General features: G+C 36.9%; 2 protein-coding genes across 4 annotated transcripts in view; both read left to right on the top strand.

Moving 5' to 3' along the window:
- Window positions 1-196: 196 nt before the first annotated feature.
- Hspa14 (heat shock protein family A (Hsp70) member 14) overlaps window positions 197-20,967 on the top strand; it is a 31,483-nt gene continuing 10,712 nt past the window's right edge. For 2 of the 3 annotated variants that reach the window (XM_047520709.1, XM_047520708.1), the window contains exons 1-10: window positions 197-353; window positions 1,616-1,696; window positions 1,768-1,850; window positions 10,239-10,287; window positions 10,410-10,515; window positions 11,440-11,530; window positions 12,623-12,727; window positions 13,781-13,942; window positions 15,234-15,389; window positions 17,491-17,593. In XM_047520709.1, the coding sequence (XP_047376665.1) occupies window positions 297-353; window positions 1,616-1,696; window positions 1,768-1,850; window positions 10,239-10,287; window positions 10,410-10,515; window positions 11,440-11,530; window positions 12,623-12,727; window positions 13,781-13,942; window positions 15,234-15,389; window positions 17,491-17,593 (993 nt within the window). In that variant the 5' untranslated portion in view covers window positions 197-296. The remainder of the gene's footprint in view (window positions 354-1,615; window positions 1,697-1,767; window positions 1,851-10,238; window positions 10,288-10,409; window positions 10,516-11,439; window positions 11,531-12,622; window positions 12,728-13,780; window positions 13,943-15,233; window positions 15,390-17,490; window positions 17,594-20,967) is intronic. The other variant, XM_047520710.1, reaches the window with a different exon arrangement.
- On the top strand, window positions 1,640-8,550 carry Msantd7 (Myb/SANT DNA binding domain containing 7). Its single transcript, XM_047520711.1, has 4 exons — window positions 1,640-1,696; window positions 1,768-1,850; window positions 3,935-4,663; window positions 5,190-8,550. Exons 3-4 carry the CDS (start codon window positions 4,102-4,104, stop codon window positions 5,711-5,713), a joined length of 1,086 nt encoding a protein of 361 aa, XP_047376667.1. The 5' UTR covers window positions 1,640-1,696; window positions 1,768-1,850; window positions 3,935-4,101; the 3' UTR covers window positions 5,714-8,550.

The raw sequence follows: 20,967 nt of genomic DNA, 5'->3' as shown, positions 1-20,967 counted from the left end.
GAGCTAAGGACCCTCTTCCTGTCCCTCACCAGCTGACGCGTGCGCACTATTGCACGCGCCGTGCGACTCTAAGGGAGCGCCGAGAGACTCACTAAAGCCATTCGCTGACTTCTCGGAAGGGAAGGCGGGACCTTCACGCTGATTGGTGGCATCGAGGAAGCCCGGCGCTACAGACCGGACGCAGTGGGCGGGCGGGAACGTGAAGTCTCCGCGGTGCCTGATGGGGCAATTCGGTGGCGGGTAGCTGTTGCGGCAGGGGGTCCGCTCGTTACTGCCGTCGCAGTCCCTGCCGCCTCATGGCGGCCATCGGAGTCCACCTGGGCTGCACATCAGCCTGCGTGGCCGTCTATAAGGTGAGGGGTTGGGGAAGTTGGGCTATGGATTTCATGTCAGCCACCCCTATCTCGGCACCGAGTTATCTACAGGTTAAGGACGCTGTGTTGTCGGCCTAGAAACGTCGCGTGGAGGCGAAGGGCAGAGCATGCCGGGCCTCGTCCCCTACGGCTTCTTTGGCAAGTCCGCTGCGCCCTGGTTGAGGCTTCTAGCTACGCCGACCGCAGGGTTCGGGGATGTGTGGAGGCTGGATGCCCAAAGGGATCCCGGGGACGTCGGAGCCACGGGATGCCCGGAGGGCTCCTGGCACTACACGACCGCAGGATGCCCAGAGGGGGTCCAAGGATGTCAGGGTCACAGGGTGCCTGGAGGAGTCTTGGAGATTTCGTAGCAGTAGGGATTGCTTGGAGAAGTCCTGGGATGTGGCCAGAGGATGCCCAGAGGGTTTCAGAAGACCTCAGTGCCTCAGAATACTCACGGAGTCCCCGGGCACCGGGTACATTTTGACTGCAGATATATAAATATGTCTGGAGGGGTCCCAGGATAGCAGGATGCCGGGAGGGATCCCGGCGACGTCCTGGCCACAGGATTCCGGAGAGGTTTTAGTGATATCAGGGCTGCAGATGCTCAGAGGGGTCTCGGTGACGTCATGATCTTAGGATTCCTGGAAGTAGGCAGTCTCTGCAACGTCAGGGCCACAGGACGAGCTGAGTTGGGCCTCGTATGTCTGGTATCCAGAGGGGCGGGGTGCGAAGATCTGGAAGCTGAGCAAAGCCCGCGCTTGGCTGTGAAGCGAGTTGGTTGGAAGTACTCTACAGACTTGGTCAAAGAGTTCCACAAGGAGCTGTGGTCTTTCTCTCTTCAAAACGAGGCAGAAGGAACAATAATAACAAACTACCCTGTTCCTAGCCCCACGTTTAAATGTCAAAAGATTTCTAAGGAAAGTTCAAAGGAATTAGTGCTACTTGATTTGTGTAAAAGGGAAGAAAGATGTATTTGTGGGAGAGGTAGAAAGGCTGATGTAATAGATGCTTGTTATTATTTTGTATAGAAAGGTTGTTACACTGTTTGAACCAATAGTTGACTATGCAGAGGGGACTGAAAAATTGAGGCAGTTCTTCATGGAATGTTATCCTTCCATAAAACGTAGGAAATTAATAGTGGTAATTAAATCTACGAGTTTAAAATATTGATAATAGTAACTTTTCTTTCCATCTAGATGGCAAAGTAAAATGGCCCACATTCATTTTAAAGGAACTAATGCAGTTGTGTTTTTCTCTAGGATGGCCGGGCTGGTGTGGTTGCAAATGATGCAGGTGATAGAGTTACTCCAGCTGTTGTTGCTTACTCAGAAAATGAAGAGGTACTATTCTCATTTTTGTATTTAGAAATAATGAAAAATTACATGCATTATAACATGTTGCTTTTTTTCAGGTGGTTGGATTGGCAGCAAAACAAAGTAGAATAAGAAATATTTCAAATACAGTAATGAAAGTAAAGCAGATCCTTGGCAGAAGGTATGGAACAAAGTGATACTTTTAAATATGGTAAAAAAAAAATGTTTATAAATTCTAGGCTTAACATAAAGTGAAATGGAACTAGAAACATCACAGTTTGTTACTTTGTTGCTTTTTATGACCGAGTCCTTTGAGAGAATACCCCAGTAGGACTGTTTCTTTTGATTATTATTGTTGGATCTTATCAAGGATGGAATTCTCTCAGATATTTGATTTCTTGCTTTCAGGTCTGTTGGTATTGATAAGTGCCAGAGGTGGTAATTTGGACTTTTCACTTTTATATATATATATATATATTTTTTAACAGAGGAAAGATTTTGTGGGAATTTGAAGTTTTCTTTGTGTGGTGCTTGAATTTTTCAAGATCTATCATAATTGGTCATAACTTATGTAGATGCTATTGATTTTCTTCCTCAAGACCCTTTGTGACACTTTCTGGGAACAGACTTTTCCAGTTGACTTACAAATTTTATCATTAGAGAAACAGCTTAATTAATGTCTTATGTAAGAATCAGGTTAATCATCTGTTGTAACTTTAATTAGAAGATTAAAGAGGCTTGCTTCCCCAGACTTCTGTCTCCTCAAATTATAGATTATCATAATAATTAATGGTTTTCATTTTCACTAGAGAAATAGTTCTTGATAGAGTGTTTTTAAATTTTCAAGTGCTTTCACATCTATTATTTTATTTCATCCTCTGAACATCTCTTTAAAAATTGGTAGGGCAGGTACTATCTGTCCCTCCCCATTTATAGATGAGCAAATCAAGGTACATGGAAATTGTGGCCTATCTAAATTAATTAGAAGGGTGAAGTAGATAAGACTGCATTTCAGGTCTCCTAACCCTCAGCAGGGGGACAGGTTCTGTCCACCCCTCGCCACCTCCCAACTAATGCTGGGTATTGAACCCAGCTACATGCACAAGTTGTTCTTCCACTGAGGTACACCCCCAGCCCTGTCTCAGTTTTATATAATAAGAATTTAAGTAGACATATCCTTGTGTTAATTTTGTCTTTTGCCTATGTTTAATGAAATCCAACTCAATGTTAATATTTTTACCTTGGGATGTCAGAGACTAAACCAAAAACTATAGCATTTTGGAGAGAATTCAGATATTTGTGATGATAAATTTATTCCCATATCCTTTTACCTGTTGTTAAAACTTAGGACAAACATGTTAGAAAAAATTGGCTAGTGTCAAATATTTTCAAATCATAAGCTAGAAAATAGCTAGTGATCATAATAGGTCTTGAAGCTGGAATCACTGAACAGCCAACAATTTTGAATTGTAATTAAACTTGTTATTTTGAGATAATTGTGATTTTACACACTGTTCTAAGAAATAAACAGAGGCATCCAATATATTATTGAATTTACTGCTTCCACCAGTAGTAACTTCTTGATAATTGTAGGACAATATCACAATCAGCATACAGATATTGATATAACGAAGATATAGAACATTTGCATAGATCTGTTCCCTGGTAGCCAGTTTTTTTAATATATATATAGTTTATTTTATGCTGCTATTTGGGGGTGGATATTTAGAGTAATGAAGTGGATGTCTTCTGCTGAATTGTGCAGAAAGTGTGATATTAGCAGAACAATTTAAACATACTTTTCTGGCCCTGAAAGTAACCTTTTAGTAAAGGAGTGCAATAGTGGCAGTCAGATGAGTAATAAATAGCTCTAACATTGCTAATTAGGTTAAGGTTAGTGAAAGGAGAAGTACCCTTCAGATATTCTGCTTATACCATGGTCCTGCCAGTACCTTTCTAGAGTTAGTTACCTCATGGTCCATGTTATTTTCCTCTTCAGCCTGTCTACTTACCAGAGGATGGAGATTATAGATCCATAATTATACTAGGTGTTAGCCTTGAAAGCATTTGGCTCTTTGTGGGGAAGCCAGTTCTTTTGTGAAGCCCCTGGTCCAGTACTTACCCTAGGCAAACTCCCAAAGTTGGGCTTTCTCAGTCTTGGCCTTATGCCTATTTATGATCTACTCACAGGTAGCATTACTTAATTTGCTGCCAAAATAATCCTTACACCCTCCCTATAACTCTCATTCCCCTGTGGCCTTCCAGCCAGAAATGCGGTCCTTGGACCTGGCATCTCAACAATTAGCCCTGAGAGGGAAGAATCGGCTGGCTCCTGGAAATATACTGAGAGTACAGAGCTTCCCCACACCTTCAAATTTGCACCTTGCTGCCAGGAGCTTGCTTCAGTAGCCTTCCTTCCTTCCCAACCCACTATGGCCACTTCCAATAGCAGTGCGGGCATCCGGTGGTCCAGACAGGAGACACGAACTCTTCTCTCCATACTAGGCGAGGCAGAATATATTCAACGCCTCCAGACTGTGCATCATAATGCAGATGTCTATCAGGCTGTGTCTAAGCGAATGCAGCAGGAAGGCTTCCGCCGCACCGAACGTCAGTGCCGCTCCAAGTTTAAAGTTCTGAAGGCATTATATTTAAAGGCCTATGTTGCCCATGCCACAAGTATGGGTGATCCACCTCACTGTCCATTTTATGATACGTTGGATCAGCTTCTCCGAAATCAGATAGTGACTGACCCAGACAACTTAATGGAGGCTGCTGCTTGGGCCAAGCACTGTGATCAGAACTTAGTGGCCTCTGACACCCCAGGGGAAGAGGGAACCAGCATTCTGAAAGCAAAAAGGAATCAGACAGCTGATCATCAGACTATCTTGAAAACAGTTAAGGAATCAGATGAGGATTGTCAGCTGAGAATCAGTGACCGGATGCAAGAAGCCAGTGACCTCGAGGACTCCTGGGCTGAATCCTCGGGTGCAGGTAACTCCCAAGCATGTGAAGAATTGGGGTCTCGGAGTCACTTGGTTCTAAACAGCAGTAAATGTTTGGATAGTGCCCTCTTCAGCATAGACCTTATTTCTGCCCCATCTCCACCCTTCTTTTTCAAACTTTGTAATAAGATAAAGGGCTCAAGGTTTTAAAAAGCCATAGCCCTAGGTATGTAAGAAATTAGAACTCTTTAAGCCTGGAAGATATGCTTTTTAGAACCAAACTAGTTTTGGCATTATTTCTTATGGGTAGTTAGGAATTTGTGGGAATCAAATGGGTTGGATAGCTAGTGGAAAGGGGTTTGGTAAGGCAGGGGGGATGTTTTGGAGGTGAGACAACAACAGGCTAAAATGTCCAGATTAAAAAATGATTTCTATTCCCTTGTGGAAAGAGGCCTTTCCAAGAACCATTCCTAATTTTGTAACTGTCTCAAAACTCTGCTGTAACTCTGCTGCTGGCTCCAACCATTCCCTTACCAGGAGTGTCCTCTTTGCAACATTGTTGCTTTGTTTTTCAGGGTGCTCTCAAGGGACCCCCAGCTACAGCAGCTCCCACAACCTTTTCAGAGGTGCAGCTGCTCTCTGTCAGAGCAGCCCTATGACCAGACTGGGTGTGGCGGGTGAACCCAGTCCCTGCACCAGCACCAGCCGAAACACTCCTTGTGTAGCCTCCACACCGCGGCCTCCAGTCTCCTCTTCCAGAGTTGGTTTTGTCTCTGGTGAGGACAGGCCTTTGACCAGTGAGCCCCCTCCAAAGTGGGCAAGGCGAAGAAGGCGGTCAGTGGCCAGAACTATTGCAGCTGAGTTGGCAGAAAACAGGAGATTGGCACGAGAACTTTCAAAGCGTGAGGAAGAAAAACTGGACAGGCTGATTGCTATTGGTGAGGAGGCCAGTGCCCAGCAAGACGCTGCCAATGAGCTGCGCAGGGATGCTGTCATCGCAGTCAGACGCTTGGCGACAGCAGTGGAAGAGGCAACTGGTGCTTTTCAGCTAGGGCTCGAAAAATTGCTTCAAAGGTTGATTTCAAACACCAAAAGCTAGGAACTGGTTACAAAGGGTATATTTCCTAAATGGTAGAAATTATTTTCAATGCCTGCCTTCTGGTACTCTGACTCCTTTTCTATATCCTCAGAAAAAAAGAGTAGATGAACCATTAATATGCATAGTAGTAGGGAGTAAACTCGTGAGTTCCTTTTCCTGAGACACTCTGCTAATTGAAAGACCTTCAGAAGCATGACAGGTGGCCTAATAGAAAATTGGTAGAGCCAAGTTCAAGTGAGCTAACTTGTCCTGACTTTGTGACAGATGTGAGGCAATTTCCTTTACCTCTCTACAACAGTTTCCTCATCTGTAAAATGGTGGGTAGATAGTAACTCCTGCCCCCTGCCTACCTCACAGGGTTGTTGTGAGGATCAGATGGCTAATAGATGTGAAAGGTTTAAACTTTTAAAAGCACTATACACATGTAAGTTATTATGCGTCTAACCTTGGCTTAGGCAAGGCCAGGGTGCGCATGTTAGTTTACAAGTATGGCCATGTACCATGACCTCGTTGCTTGGATCTTTACTTGTTTAATTTGCTTCATGGAGTATGAGATCTTAATTTTTAAAATCCCTCTGTGGCTCATTAGACTAGTATAGGCACAACATGTATTTGTCTCTTATAATTTCACTGCTGTGTCTCTGACATATCTACTAGTAGGTGCCCTATTTTAATAGTCGAACCAGCTTTCCCTCCTTAATTTTACTAGCTGTTAGTCTCCTATCAAGATAAGGATATAATTAGCTGACTGGGAACCACAATAGTTTGTTGTGGTTCATATTGATAGTCTTTGATATGGTGAAATATTGGCTGTTTTATAAAATAGTAAATGTAAGTAAATTCTTTGCATTTCATATCATTTGGGTCCCTTTGTGTGCACAAGTTATATCTTTAAAATTGGTTGCCATTTGAACATTTGGGAAACAATTTGGATCATATCAATTTCCAACTTACTGTTAGCTAATTTTGTTCCTTTTTATTAGTTATGTTTTTGCCTTTGGGTTTGGTTTATTTTATTCTATTTTTGTTTAGTATGTTATAAAGGGCACACCCTTGAAAACTTTCCTTCCAGGGAACTTTCCAAGGTTGATCACTTTTTCTCAAGTGGTATAGATAAAAGTTCAAGTATTTAGTGGCATCTGTTAGAAGAGAACAGCTTTGTTTCCTGTTAACTTTGAGAACACTAGAGGGTGGTATGGACAGAAACTGCCTGCAATAAGTAACTCCTTTTAAGCACAAACCCTCATCAAACACACTCCCCCACCTAAACACACACATTCCCAGCGTGATAAGCAATGCTTCCAGTTTGCTTTAGAAGGAAAGTCATTACTTAAAACTGTCAGTGGTTTACTTAGTACTTTGAGGAAATTTAAATATAGGAGTCTTGGGCTTTAAAAGGCTTTCCTGAAGTCAAGAAGCTGGGAGGGGAAAAAAAATATGTAGGGAGAGGTTTTGTTTTGTACACTGCAGGCCTGGGTTCATATCTAAATCCCAGAAGTGCAAATAGATAAAGAAGTGGTGAGAACAAAACTGGGACCTACCTGAAATGGTAGCAAGCATGCTGCTCTGATAAATGACTGGTGGATATGTGAAGCAGCTGGTGTGGTAGAATGCACTGGAATCTAGTTAGAACTTCTAGGCTCCCTGTTATGGTTCATTTGGTTGGGCAAATCACTTACCCTTTTTTGTGCCACTATTTATTTAACTGTTTATTGAGAGATTTGTACGAGATGATTTTCTTCCTAGTACCTTTCAGTTCTAAAAAAAATAAAAAAAAAAAATAAGAAATAGCATAATAAAAAAGTGAAAATGAAACCTTAATTGTAACATTTTCAGTCACAGCAGCATATTAATGTATGTTTGAAATACTGGCAACAATTATATTTTAAGGGAGCATCCTATGGTATTAATGTTTATTAATGTACCCATGAACTTCTAAGCACTGCATCAGACCTACAGATTCCTTACTTTCAAGAAGCATGTATTAAGGCATTGAAATGGATACATATATATCCATTGTCTCAATTGTTTTAGGCCATTATGTGGAAGGATATGTGTCAGTTATAACTGGATAACACTAGATAAGTAGATTTTCTGTAAAAACAGGGAAGTACTTGAAGGAGAGTTGGACCTGTCCCATATAAAACTACTAAGGTAGCAAAGAACATAGGCAGGGATTTACTTGAGATAATAAGTGCTGAAGAACAAAAGTGGAATTAAAGTTTGGTGATAGATTGTGAATATCTAATGCCTGAAGTATCCATAATGTGGGAATAAAACTTGAGGGAAAGGTCCTGAGGAAATAATAGAAAAATCTGCTAAGAATATTAAGGGAAGAACTTGCAATAAAGGGAGACCATGTGCAAGAAAGCAAGCTGGGAATCCTACCTAAGCCCCAGGCCCAACCATTACTACCTGGATATCCTCAGACAAGCCTTTCACCACTCTGTAACTCAGGTTCCTCTTCTAAAGTGGGAAACTAATAATTGTTCTACCTACCTCACAGGGGTGTTGTGAGGATCCAATGAACAGATGAATGTAAAAGTACTGTTAGACCTATAGGCACTAAAATGTAATAGGAGTGGGGATGGAGACCCTGTAGCACTTGAGTGCTGGTGTGTACCACGCCTGGGGGCCTGATGACTGTAAGAGTTACTTGAGGAAGAGGAGAAAGTGGCATTGCTGGTAAAGTTTGTGATGCAATGGTAGGATTAACACTGCCTCCTAAAGACCACGATATGAATGAGGTGCTGTGTAGACCAGCTCCCACCACCTTTGTTTTTCTGTTAAGTAATTTAATCCTAGTGTGGACAAATAAAAGTTTTTACTTGTGTGTAGTTGTGGGTCAGTCCGCTACTTTCTAAAGATATCTGTGCTCCTTTGTCACCTCCATTCTCTTTCCACATCTCTGCTTTTGAGTCTCCAGTGTCTTGACTGTGTGTGGTCTTAAGAGCAACATGTGCTTTCTGTTTGCGTAAGAAAGAGAGCTTCTTTGCATGGCAACTAAGAAATAATTTTCTATTTCTAAGAGCTCTATAAATTGAATAAAAATATCTTTCCTTGAAAATTATATCCCAAGTGGTGGATAACCTACACATAGTTGGATAAATTATCCTGGTTAACTTAATTCTGTCCTAAAGAAAATCGCCAGTAAGTGTCAAGCTGAAATTATAGTATTGGTGCAAAATCTCACTATTGGCACACTTTGTCCTTTTGTTTTTTTTTTCCTAAAAATATTTGGAATGTAGTCTTAACATTGGGTTTAGAGAAAAGGAGGAGCAGAGAATTTATTGAGTACTAAACTTTATACTGAAGATCTGGATGCCAGCCAGCGATGCCATTACTGTACTTTGGGCTGGCTCCTTACCTGTTTTTCCTCCCATTAATTGATGTTTTTAGGCAATAGAGAAGGAAGAGGAACCTGCAAGTACACTAGAATTATAAACCAAATTAGTCCATTTTAAACCCTTTTGTATTCCTCTTATTTACCCAATTAAAGGTCTTCATATGTTCCATAATCTACATTTAGTTAATATTAATCTTAGGCTCTTATTAAACATTTTAGGCTGGTTTCTATATAGAATAGCCATAGCTCCTTGGATGACTACTAGGCGAGATGCTAATCTCTTCCATCTTAATTTCTAGATGAATTTAGCCAAGGATCAGAGATTCTCATCCCTCTTCAAGGGGCAGAAGTGCAGTGGTCATTTGCAGTATTTGTGGGAGGTAGACTGTTTAAGTGTAAAGAGACTACCTGATAGAAAAGACCTGGGGGCAAGTCCTGGCTTTGCGTCTTACAGGGTTATGAGTCATTGTCCCTCTCTGAACCTGTTTTATCTCTAAAATAGTATCCATCAAATGTATTCTTGTGGGTCAAATAGGTAATAAATGTGAAAATACTCTGTAGTCTGCGTAAATTGATATTATCTTGAGCAATAAAACACTCCTTGCTTTCATGTTTTCTTTGCCACATACATTTATTTAGTACTTTGGGATATTATAAATCTCTCCTTCCATATACAACTGTAAGAGTTACTTGAGGAAGTATTGTCTTTCTATATACAACATTCATACTTGTGCTCAGTCTTTTGATTTGGGGTTTTGATTTTTGTGTTCAGAAATCCAGCAACAAAGATGGTGTTAGATCTTTGCCCTTAGTTTACAATGTTATCTTCTTTTGTCCTTTTCATCTCAGTTGGTTGGGTCTTCAGGATCATAGGTATGAAATTGTTAAGATATAAAATCATTGACATTATGAAAAACTGCCTCAAAATATTAGCAAGATCAGAATAAGAGTTATTTACTTTCCAATATGGAGCTTAATACTTTAGTGGAATTACTATAACCATTGTAAATACTCCATTTAATTGTTTTCTATATTTGAAAAATTTTATTATTAAGCAGTTTAATTTTGTTTATATTTTAATGTTCAGTAATATTGAAAAATATAGTCCTCTTTAAACTTCATATACCTACAGTACTAATTTTAATACTTAGCTATCTTTATATTTCTCTTTATGGACAGCTCTGATGACCCACAAGCTCAGAAATACATCATGGAAAGTAAATGTTTAGTGAGTATGGTTCTCTTATTGCTCTTCTGTCACAAATTAATTGCCAAAGATCACGTAATGTTGATTTGAAACTGCACTTTAAAAGAAATTATTCCTTAGCACAATTATAATTTCTTTTATAGGTTGTTGAAAAAAATGGGAAATTACGATATGAAATAGATACTGGAGAAGAAACAAAATTTGTTAACCCAGAAGATGTTGCCAGACTGATATTTAGTAAAATGAAAGGTACTGAGCAAAAGAGATAATGAATAACTTTAAATCTTTAAAGAGTTGACCTTAAAACGAAAGCTTTTAAGGAGAAGCTTTTGGGAGAAGCTGAGTATAGAGCAGATTAGTAGAAAGAGCCTTATATTATAGAACTGGTTTGGCCACTAATTGGCTTTGTAACCTTGATTATCCTTTGTGTGAAATGCTTGGAAGCAGAAGTACTTGAAATTTCAGAGTTTCTCAGATTTGAGGATATGTGCATAGGTCTTAGAGTTGAACATCCCCAGCCCAAACATCTGAAATCTGAAATGTTCCAAAATCCAAAACTTTTTGAGCATTGACTTGGAGAATTTTGGATTTCAGATTTTCGGAGTAGGCCTATTCACAATGTAATATAAATGATTTGGGTTAGATGAGCATTTTCAGAGCTTCCTAATAGCAGCCAAATAAACATGGTGAATGGTGAATATTATATCTCTCAAGATGAACAGCACACTCTGAACAGGAGAGTAGGCAGATCAAATAGGTATGAACAAGCCAGGAAATTCTGGAGTAGATTATTTATAAGGGCCGTTTCAGCTCTGGATTTTGTTATGAATCTGTTGTAGCCCTTATGTGTATCGAACTAACATGATGCTATATCTTCACATTGACTCATTAGAAGTTCATTCTAATTTGGAAGATGTTTGAAACTTGGAGGGGAGTCAGGCTCTTTGGAAAGTACCTAGTTCTGTGTCCACAAGCTATCACCAAAATCACAAAAAGTACTGTATGATTTATGAGTGAAAGAGAAGAAAATTGACAGGGTGGGGCAGTATAGTGAATTGGAATATTTGTTTAGTGAGAAGATCTTTGGCATAATTTAAAAACCTCAGAAAGTATTACTTAATATTTTTTTTCTTCTCATCAGAATTTTTTTTTTCTATTTTTTTAAATGTACAGAAACAGCTCATTCTGTCTTGGGCTCAGATGCAAATGATGTAGTTATTACTGTTCCCTTTGACTTTGGAGAAAAACAAAAAAATGCTCTTGGGTAAGTATACTACAGTTTATCTGATTTGCTTAATTAAAAGAAGTATAAATTTCATGGAATCACCATAGAGTAAAAGGTAAAATTGTATTTTAAAATGCCATAGCCAGTAAATTGTGTTTATAAATACCTTAGTGTGGCAATAATAGTATTCCCTTTTATAAAACAGCAAGAGAACAAAAAGATGTGTGGTACCCTAATAACTGTTTTGATTGGAAATGTTTTTAGTTACTAAGTTAAACTGGTGTTTATGGATCACTTTACTTGTTTCATGTAATTAAGGTTTATGTGGAAATTATATAGACTATGCATTTGTGCAAAATATTTTTGATTATTTCATCTTAAATCGTAACATCTAAACAAAAAAGTTAACATTTAGTTTTTATAGGTGATCATGAGAATATTTGAAGCACATGCCTTTGCTTATTATCAGAAGTTTCATCAGGGGCTTTGGCAAGCATGGAAGTTGCTTCTGAGATGGAGAATTGCCATATTTACTTTTTTAAAACCATGACCCTAGATTAAAGAAATTGGAAAATTCCAAAATGTTTTATGAATTTATCTATGTCTTTCTAAAATTTTTAAGCTTGGATTTTTTTTTTTCAGTCAGTATTATTGATTACTATTTAAGCCGTACTGCATTCAGGTTTTGAGTACGTGGAGAAAAATAATACATGGATCTGACCTCACAGAATTAGCAGGACAGTTAGTAAGAGTGTGATCTGTGTTTTGAATGCGGAAGTTCTGAATAACATGGAGGAGGGCATCTCTTTTAGACTTTGAGAGCCCAAAAAGAATTCCCAGAAAATGTGAACTTTTTTTCTTCTTAGCATGGACATTTTTTAGTATTTTTCTTATTTGGTATAAGTCCATATTATTTTCTTTGTTAAGAAAATGGACTCTGAACACTGTAATTTTAAACAGAAAGTGAACTTTTACAGAGTCCTTTCCAGTTCAGAGTTCTGCTTTTCATGTGCTTCATATGTACTTGTGAAATTTTGCTTGCTATTGCATAAATTTTTTATCAAGAGTTTCTAAAGGTGTAGGATTAAACATATTGTGATGTTAAATTCATTGAAAGCAAATTGTTCACAGAGAAGCAGCTGGAGCTGCTGGATTTAATGTTTTGCGTTTAATACATGAGCCATCTGCAGCTCTTCTTGCTTATGGAATTGGACAAGACTCCCCTACTGGAAAAAGGTAAAAAACCATATTTGCAGTAATAAGTTTTCTCAGTGCTGAAAATTTTTTAGATTGTGGCAATAATGTAAATAGGAATTGTTATATAAGGTAGTGGTTCTCAGCCTTTATGGAGCAAGAGAGTGAATCTCCTACCTAGAGTTTTTCAAGTAATTGAGAGAAGAGGTTTTAGGAAAGCAGAGAAGGGACATAACAGGAGGGGGAAATTGAACTTTTCTGCTCTTCTTTCTATTGGAAGAATACTGGAAAATTATAGGTCCAGCCTGGTTCTGACTGAAGCTAGGACATTGTTCATTTTACTATCAGTTGCAGTTATTAGACATGTTTAGAAGAAGTGACTACATTTTATGTATATTTAAATGGCAAGAGATAGGGAGAAATCCAGCTTGAAGAGTTGAGAAGAGTTGCCATTCTTTTGATGGTGAAATAGTAAATATATACATACTACAATTTAGCTGTCAACACTTGTCTTAATAGATGTGATGATCATGAAACTTTAGAGAAATTAATTCATATATATTGTGTTAACTTTCCTTAATGGTTTCACCTCATTCAGTTTCTCATGTTGAAGAAACTAGTATGTGTAAATCATTAGGAAATTATTTTTAGGTAAACTAGATAAAGATAGAAATATCAAAAAGTATGAATTTTGATACATAAGAAATTAGCTTCTAGTTTTATATGTTTTAATCTGCATAGACTGTTGTAGTAGTAACTTGTGTAATACATAGAATTTCTATATTCAGTTCTCAAAATTTATTATAATTACAATTCTTGATTTATTTTGAAAAGTAGTATTTTGGACTCTGATTACTTATAAAAATACAGTTTTACCAGCATGATTAAGTAAAAAAGCACATTGGCTTGAATTCAGAAGCACAGGGTTAAAACTGGATTCATCTCTTAGTGACTATAGACAACTTATTCCTCTGAGATTTTTAGTTTCTTCATTTGCAATTTAAAGGGATTAAGTTAAATGACTTCTACCCTCCCACCTGGCTTTAGAATGTTGTGATTCTCTGACAAGCTACTCACTTTATCTTTCTCTTGAAGCAATATTTTGGTATTTAAGCTTGGAGGAACATCCTTATCTCTGAGTGTCATGGAAGTTAACAGTGGAATGTATCGGGTTCTTTCAACAAACACTGACGATAACATCGGTGGTGCACATTTCACAGAAACCTTAGCACAGTATCTAGCTTCTGAGTTCCAGAGGTGAGTTTTAATGGCCTAGATAATACATTTTGATTGAGGCTTCTCTTCAAGTGTAAAAAATTTTCCCCCTAATTTACTTTAAAGTACTGTGCTGCAAAAGAAGATGGGTTTATTTCACTGCATGAGAACTACCAATTCCAATTATTAAGACATGTTTAAATAATTGATCATTATTTAGCAAACAGTTTTAAACTAGTTTATTTACCTTTGACTTGGCAGGAGATGGTGGGGGGCAGGGAGGATCCAGCCTGAAGATTAAGAAGATTCCCAATCTTTTGGTAGGGAAAAATTACAATGTCCTGGGATGCAGAGGCCAAGCTGTCCAGTGTAGGGTGCTTGGATTTCTCACTCAGTGCAAAGAACCAATAGCCACTGAAACATTTGGGTCTGGTGATAGCTTTATTCTATTGTTATCATCATATCTCAGTGAGTTAATAGCTTATGGAGTATTTATTTTAACAAATCTACCACAAGGAATGTTTGAGTCTTATTACTGTATGTAATTACTCCATTTAAAATGTCCTATTTGGACATATCAAAAGTCAAATATATTACATGTTTATTATATGTTTATATATTATATGTTTATTATGTTATATTTTAGACATCGCCACTCTCAGGAAAAAATAAAACATGTAGCTGAAATAACATTTTTACCAGTTTACCAAACTCATTGGTTAAAAAAGTCTTGAAAAAGTGGTAATTTCTCACTTGTTTAATGAAGACCTACACTGCTTTTTATTATAAATGTGTTATTTTAACAAAGCAATTGATCATTATTTAGCAAACAGTTTTAAAAATTAATGCACATTAGAGATGGGTGAACTTTAATTTTACATATTTTTTATGTGTCAGATTTCTTTGAAGAAGCACATTTAAGTTTTGGGGTTCTTTAAGTGCTCAATAGATAGTTTTATTCAATTAAACAGTGGTTATGCTGTGTTTGTAAAAGGTGAGATAGGAGGCAGACCCAGTTACGTAAATCTTCAACCTCTGTCTCACCTGTAAAAGGATATCTAGTCTACATTTCTCAAATTACAATTATGGTTACATAACACACTAATTCAAAGTATTAAGTAAATTGGTTATTCATTTTTCTCGAATGGACCCTTAACTGCAAAAAATATTCTTAGGAAAGTTTAGATGGATTAGAAGCCAAATGCTAACATCTGGTATGTAATATTGATTCATGGATTTATTATTGCTCTAACAGCAATTATGTAGGTTTTAATTTCATTAAATTCTAAATGACCCAGTATTTTAAATTTCAAAGGTTATGTTTTTAATTTAGGTCCTTCAGACATGATGTGAGGGGAAATGCCCGAGCCATGATGAAACTGATGAACAGCGCTGAAGTTGCAAAACATTCTTTGTCAACCTTGGGAAGTGCCAATTGTTTCCTTGACTCATTATATGAAGGTCAAGATTTTGATTGCAATGTGTCCAGGTAAAACTGAAGTTCAAAAAACTTTAAATCATTTCAAGAGCATTTTATGTGGGTATGATTTTCTTACCTTAGACTTTGTGTTTGTTGAGGTTTATTAGCCATCTGTGAGAGGGGAAATTTTCTGTCTTTACTTTTGGGGTCCAATTTTTATCAGACTAAGTAGCTGTTCCCAAAGTAATTACATTAGTTTTGATTTATTGCCCAGTAATTTTAAGTTACAATAAGCACTGTGTAGAAAAGGCATCCTACATCTTTTAAAGAAAGGTGACATGGAATTTTAAGTTTGAATTTTCAGGTATCTTTTACTGAATTGCAGCCCCACCTACCTATGAGTCTTTAGTTCTTTAATGTGTAAACTTTTATGTGGAGCTCCTCCTGTTTCAATATTACTTATAGTTAGCATTTTGTAGCAAGTTATATTTTAAATATTTGGATTAACTAGTTGAATCCTCATATCAGCCCTATGAGACAGGTACTATTATGTTTCTCATTTTACACATAAAGAAGCAGAAGCAGAAGTTTTATTTCTTGCCCAAGGTGATACAGTTAGGAAGTGATAGGCCTGAAATTCAATCCAGGCACTGCAACCGTTACACAGTAGTAAAGATCGACATTTCTCTTGTTTTTGTTAACTCTGTCCATCATCACTAGTATTTTACCTGTTTTATTTTTCCCCATGTACTGGTAATTGAACCCAGGGCCTCACAGAACTCTACCACTAAAACTACACCCCCAACCCTAGTATTTTACATTTTAATAGCTTTTATGACATTTAGTGAGTATAGATGTAGTGTATATAAAACAGTTTTTAATAGCCCTAACTTTTACAAATCTAAAACATTGCATACAAGTGATTGCACTTCTACCCAGAAAGTACAAAGGAAGGACATTGTACTTTGGACATTGCTTTAACTTTTCGTGTTGTTTACTAATAGTAATAATAGTTATCTTTAGTAAGCCTATTGAAACCTCTCCAAAATTTGGCAGGTAACTTTCAAACATAGTAAAAACTTCAAGCATTGCTGCATTATATAACTTTTAGGATTCTATTCACCATGTTTGTTTACCTTCTTTATCCGTCTGTTTTTCCTAATTGAGTTTCAGAGCTACCTAATACAATTGCCACTAACCACCCATGGCTATTTAAGTTAATCAGGAAAGGATAATATTAAAAATGCAGTTCCTCAGTACCACTAGCTGCAGTTCAAATACTCAGTAGTCCTATGTGGCTGGTGACTAGCTGAATGTTCTATTGGAATAGTACTGCTCTAGTTTGAAGTCAGATTTCAAGCCACACCCCAAAATACAGAAAAGGTGCTAAATTTAGTAGATACCACTTTGTGGGTAGAGTACCTATCTTCAGGATGCCCTAGTGTTAAGTTTGTCCAAGTACTCAGTATGTGTTTGCTTATTAATATCAGTAATTAAGAAGAAGAGGGAATTTGTAACATTTCGTTAAGGAAATTATGCTCTTAGAGTATGTTTTAATATCTGTAGATAATATAAGTTTTAAAATCATTTACATTTAAGAAGTTCAGTATGAGATTATGGACTTTATTTTTCATGAACATGAATCTTAAAATTTTATTATATACTAGCATTCAAGCTTCTTGGACAGTGCAAAAGGACTAAACTGAGGCACACCTCAGAGTGTAATGAAAAATAATTAGAAATAATTCTAATGCTTTAACATGAAAATAGCAAAAATTTCCAAATGATGGTTTAATTAGGGTCGATAGGCTTATTGTTGGGAATGCCTCAATTTGGGTATATATTCTTAGATTTTTTTTTTTTTTAAGCTTGTAAATAGACCATGGGCATGAGAGCTTTCCACTTGGATTTGATATTAAATATTTTTGTACTTACTTAGATGAATAATTTAAATACATACACACATACACACATACATCCATACATCCATACCCATACCCACGACATTGCACTGTTTAATAGATACCCTACTCTGACTGTAAACCTATTAGTCCAAAAACTATCACATTAAATTTGGCATTATTCTTAACAAGAAAAAAAGTTTGATTGTACTAAGCCTTTTTTCTTTTTCTCCTCTTGTGTGTGTGTTCACATGTACATTTATGTACAGAGCAAGATTTGAGCTTCTTTGTTCTCCTCTTTTTAATAAATGCATAGAAGCAATCCGAGAACTCTTAGATCAAAGTGGATTTACAGCAGATGATATCAACAAGGTAATGCATTTATATTTTCTTAATTATTTTAGGAATAGTTTCAGATTTGAAATTTAGAAAATAGCTCTTGGTACAGAAAAATATTTTTATGCCTGTGTTTTCAGAGTTTATGTGAATGAATAAAGAAGCTTTATTGAACTTTGATTAATGACTCTGGTGATCTCTATTATATATTTATATATATATATATTTTTTTTCTTTTCCCAGTTTCCCAGAAAAGAATAATTTCTAGTATACTTTTTTTTTTTTTTTTTTTTCGAAATGGACATACACTTGAAAGCATGCCATGTGCCTGGCAGTGTATGTACTTTACATATATTAACTTGTTAAATACATAGCAACAACTCTGTGAGGTAGGCACTGTTATATATCCCCATTTTATAAGTGGAAGCACTGAGGTACAGAAATTGAGTGACTTGCTGAAACAGTTAGTACGTAGTAGAGCCAAGATGTGTCATTCCTGAGCCTGCTCTTAACTTGTACACATCTCTTAATTTGCTTAGGAAAGAATTTTGATATTTTCAAAAATGCTCAGATTTTTAATTTTTTTCCCCAAAATTATTTCTATCCATTGATAATTTTTTATAAATTTAAAATGCATTTTTTTCATTTTCATTATTTAACAATTATTCATATAAGAAAATTCAGAAAATACCAAAAACCAACCCCTATTATACTACAAAATATTTTGGATTTGCATGCATAGGTTGGTTTGCTAGCCATGATTTGTTTGTTTTTTTTTCCATAATAGTTCAAATTTTGTATGTACAATTTTTGAATTTCAGTTTTTTTTTCTATAGTATAATCAGTTTCTTTCTCCATATGACCGTATAGTCCTCATAAACACTTTTCAAAATAGGTCGTTAATATCCTAGGAAAGGAAAGTCACTGAATTGTCTTACCGTTCTATTGTGAACACTTAGAACTTGTGACTTTTCCTCCCCTGTGATAGAATGATGCCTATGGACACAGGCTTTTACCATATTTGATACTATCTCTTCAGGTAGATTCTTATAGTAAGGGTCAAAAGTATAAATAGTTTAAGACTATTTTTACCTCAAGTTACTTTCTAAAAGAATTGAATTAATTATTAATGCAATACTGTAACCTTGCTGACACTAAGCTTTATCATTTAAAGATAAATTTCCAGTTGTCTTTTGAAACAAAAAAGGTATCTATTTTGTTGATTACTAGATTATTTTTTAAATGTTTGAGTTTGTATCTCCTTGTTTGTAAATAGTCATATTTTGTCTAATCATTTAAATCACAATATTTTAAAAAGGTTGGGTGGATACTTTATATAATCAGAATTTTAACTGTCATTTACTGTAATCTTCTTTTGACACATGTTCCTTACTGTTTAATTTTGGCCCTGTGATGGAAGAGAATATTTGAAGTACAAAAGTTTCATTTGTCAGTTTAAATCTATTGCTCTATTATTTTGATTTCTTCAGCTGCTTTGTTCTACTGGATGATAAATAGTAATACTATTTTAAATGGTCTATAGTTTGAATGTTTGTATATTTTTAACTTTTTTGATATATTGTATATGATCAAAATAGGCATTTTTAACTGATAGGTTTCTGCACATCAGTTCAATAAGTTTGGGGGACTGTTTTGGCACTTATAATATCCCAAGCATTGTGTTAGGTGCTTAAGGGCTAGCAGTGAGTGACAAAGAGTGAGACATGAGGATAACAGTGTAAGACAGCAGTAGTGGGTGATATCCAAGGTCACACCCACCTGAACTGGAAGCCTCTGGTGCTGATAGTTCTGGACTAGGCAAATCACTTAATTTCCTGAGGACTTACTTTTCATATAAGAGGATGATAATACTTACTTTAAAAGTCAGTAGTATAACTTATTGAATAGGATTATTATTACAAGGGATAAACAATTTCATTTACCGTACAGTGTGGGGCATACTGTAGGTGATCAATTAGTGTCAGTTCTCTTCTCAGGATTAAGAACATTGTTAAAGATTCCCTCTCCAGGTATTCCTAAAAACAGGCTTTTGAGAATTTAAAAACATGAAATTGTGACTTTAGTTTGTTCACTTTGCTATACTAACTAAACAGCCCTCAATTCTCAGGGGTTTTCTAGAGCAAACATTTTTTTTCCTCAGTTAGGTTTCATGTGGGCAGTGGCAGGTGGCTGGATGTCTACTGCCATGGTTCTGTTCCCTTTGCTGCTCATTCTCAGCCCCAGGATAAAGGAACAGCTGTTCGGGACATACAGTTCTCATAGGAAAGGGCAAGAGGGACAACCCTAAAGAACATACACTGTTTTTAAAGCTTTTCTTTAGATGTGTATGACAGTGCATTATGGCCAGGCCTGAGAGCCAAGCAAGGATATATCCCCTACCTACAAAGTCAGGTAACAGGTGGGAAGCAGGAGTAAGTGATTGGGCTTCACATGTACTAAAACATTTAATTTTCATAAAAGCACCAGGATGTAGGAACTGCATTTTTAGATAAGCAAACTAAGGTTTTCCCAGAGGCTAAGCAGTTAGCTCACAGCTATAAGACTGGCATGTCAGGACTGGAATTCAGGCAGTCTGCCTCTAGAAGCTGTGTTCTTGATACTTGTGCCCATTGCCTTGCTAGTTTTAGTATCTATAGATGTAGTCTTAAGAATAATTGTTTTTTTCAGAGGAATCCTCTGATCTCTTGCTTCAGAAGAATGAATTTGAATTCCGTCCTGAGAACAGAGAGCATTAGGGTTCCTTCTCTTGAATATGCACTTTCCCTTTCATGTTTTCAGCACCTTGTGCCTCCCCCACCACCTGTTATACCTTGATTTCAAAATTCCCATAACTGTGGGAGAAAGTGCTGTAGCCATCTGTCTGGGTCAAGGGAGAGGTCCTTGGGGTCCAGTTAATGCCTGTGAAAACAACCCTAGCTCTGTGTTTGATTCTGTGCTTCACCCTTGGTTTTGGTGGCCCTGGGTACTCCTGAGCATCTGTCCACTCTAGAATGCTGAGTCAAACCACTCTGCTTCTCTTAGGTTATTTTCATCTTCATCTGCTTTAAAATAATTGCCTCTTTCCTTCCAGCTTCCAAAATTTCTTGAAATCTCTAACTCAAGATCTTTCTTATTTTGCTCTTCTACTTTTATACCTTCTTACTGTCATATTAGTAGGCTTATGGAAGGGTGCATTGATAAATGAATGTGGTTACTCCCTGCATTTTATGACAAAGCTCCCAGATTCTACAACTGCAATTTTAATAGCTCCATAGGATTTTGTTGCATTGATGCACCACAGTTTAAAAATTAACTCTTTATATTAGATATGTAGGTTATTTTAGTTTTATAAATGGCAGTCTTTGTGACTTTGTGGTCATCTTTAATTTCCTTGGAATAAAATTTAGAGT

Source organism: Sciurus carolinensis, chromosome 12 (genome assembly GCF_902686445.1).
Source record: "Sciurus carolinensis chromosome 12, mSciCar1.2, whole genome shotgun sequence".
NCBI lineage: Eukaryota > Metazoa > Chordata > Mammalia > Rodentia > Sciuridae > Sciurus > Sciurus carolinensis.
This window is presented reverse-complemented; position numbering and strand designations above follow the sequence as displayed.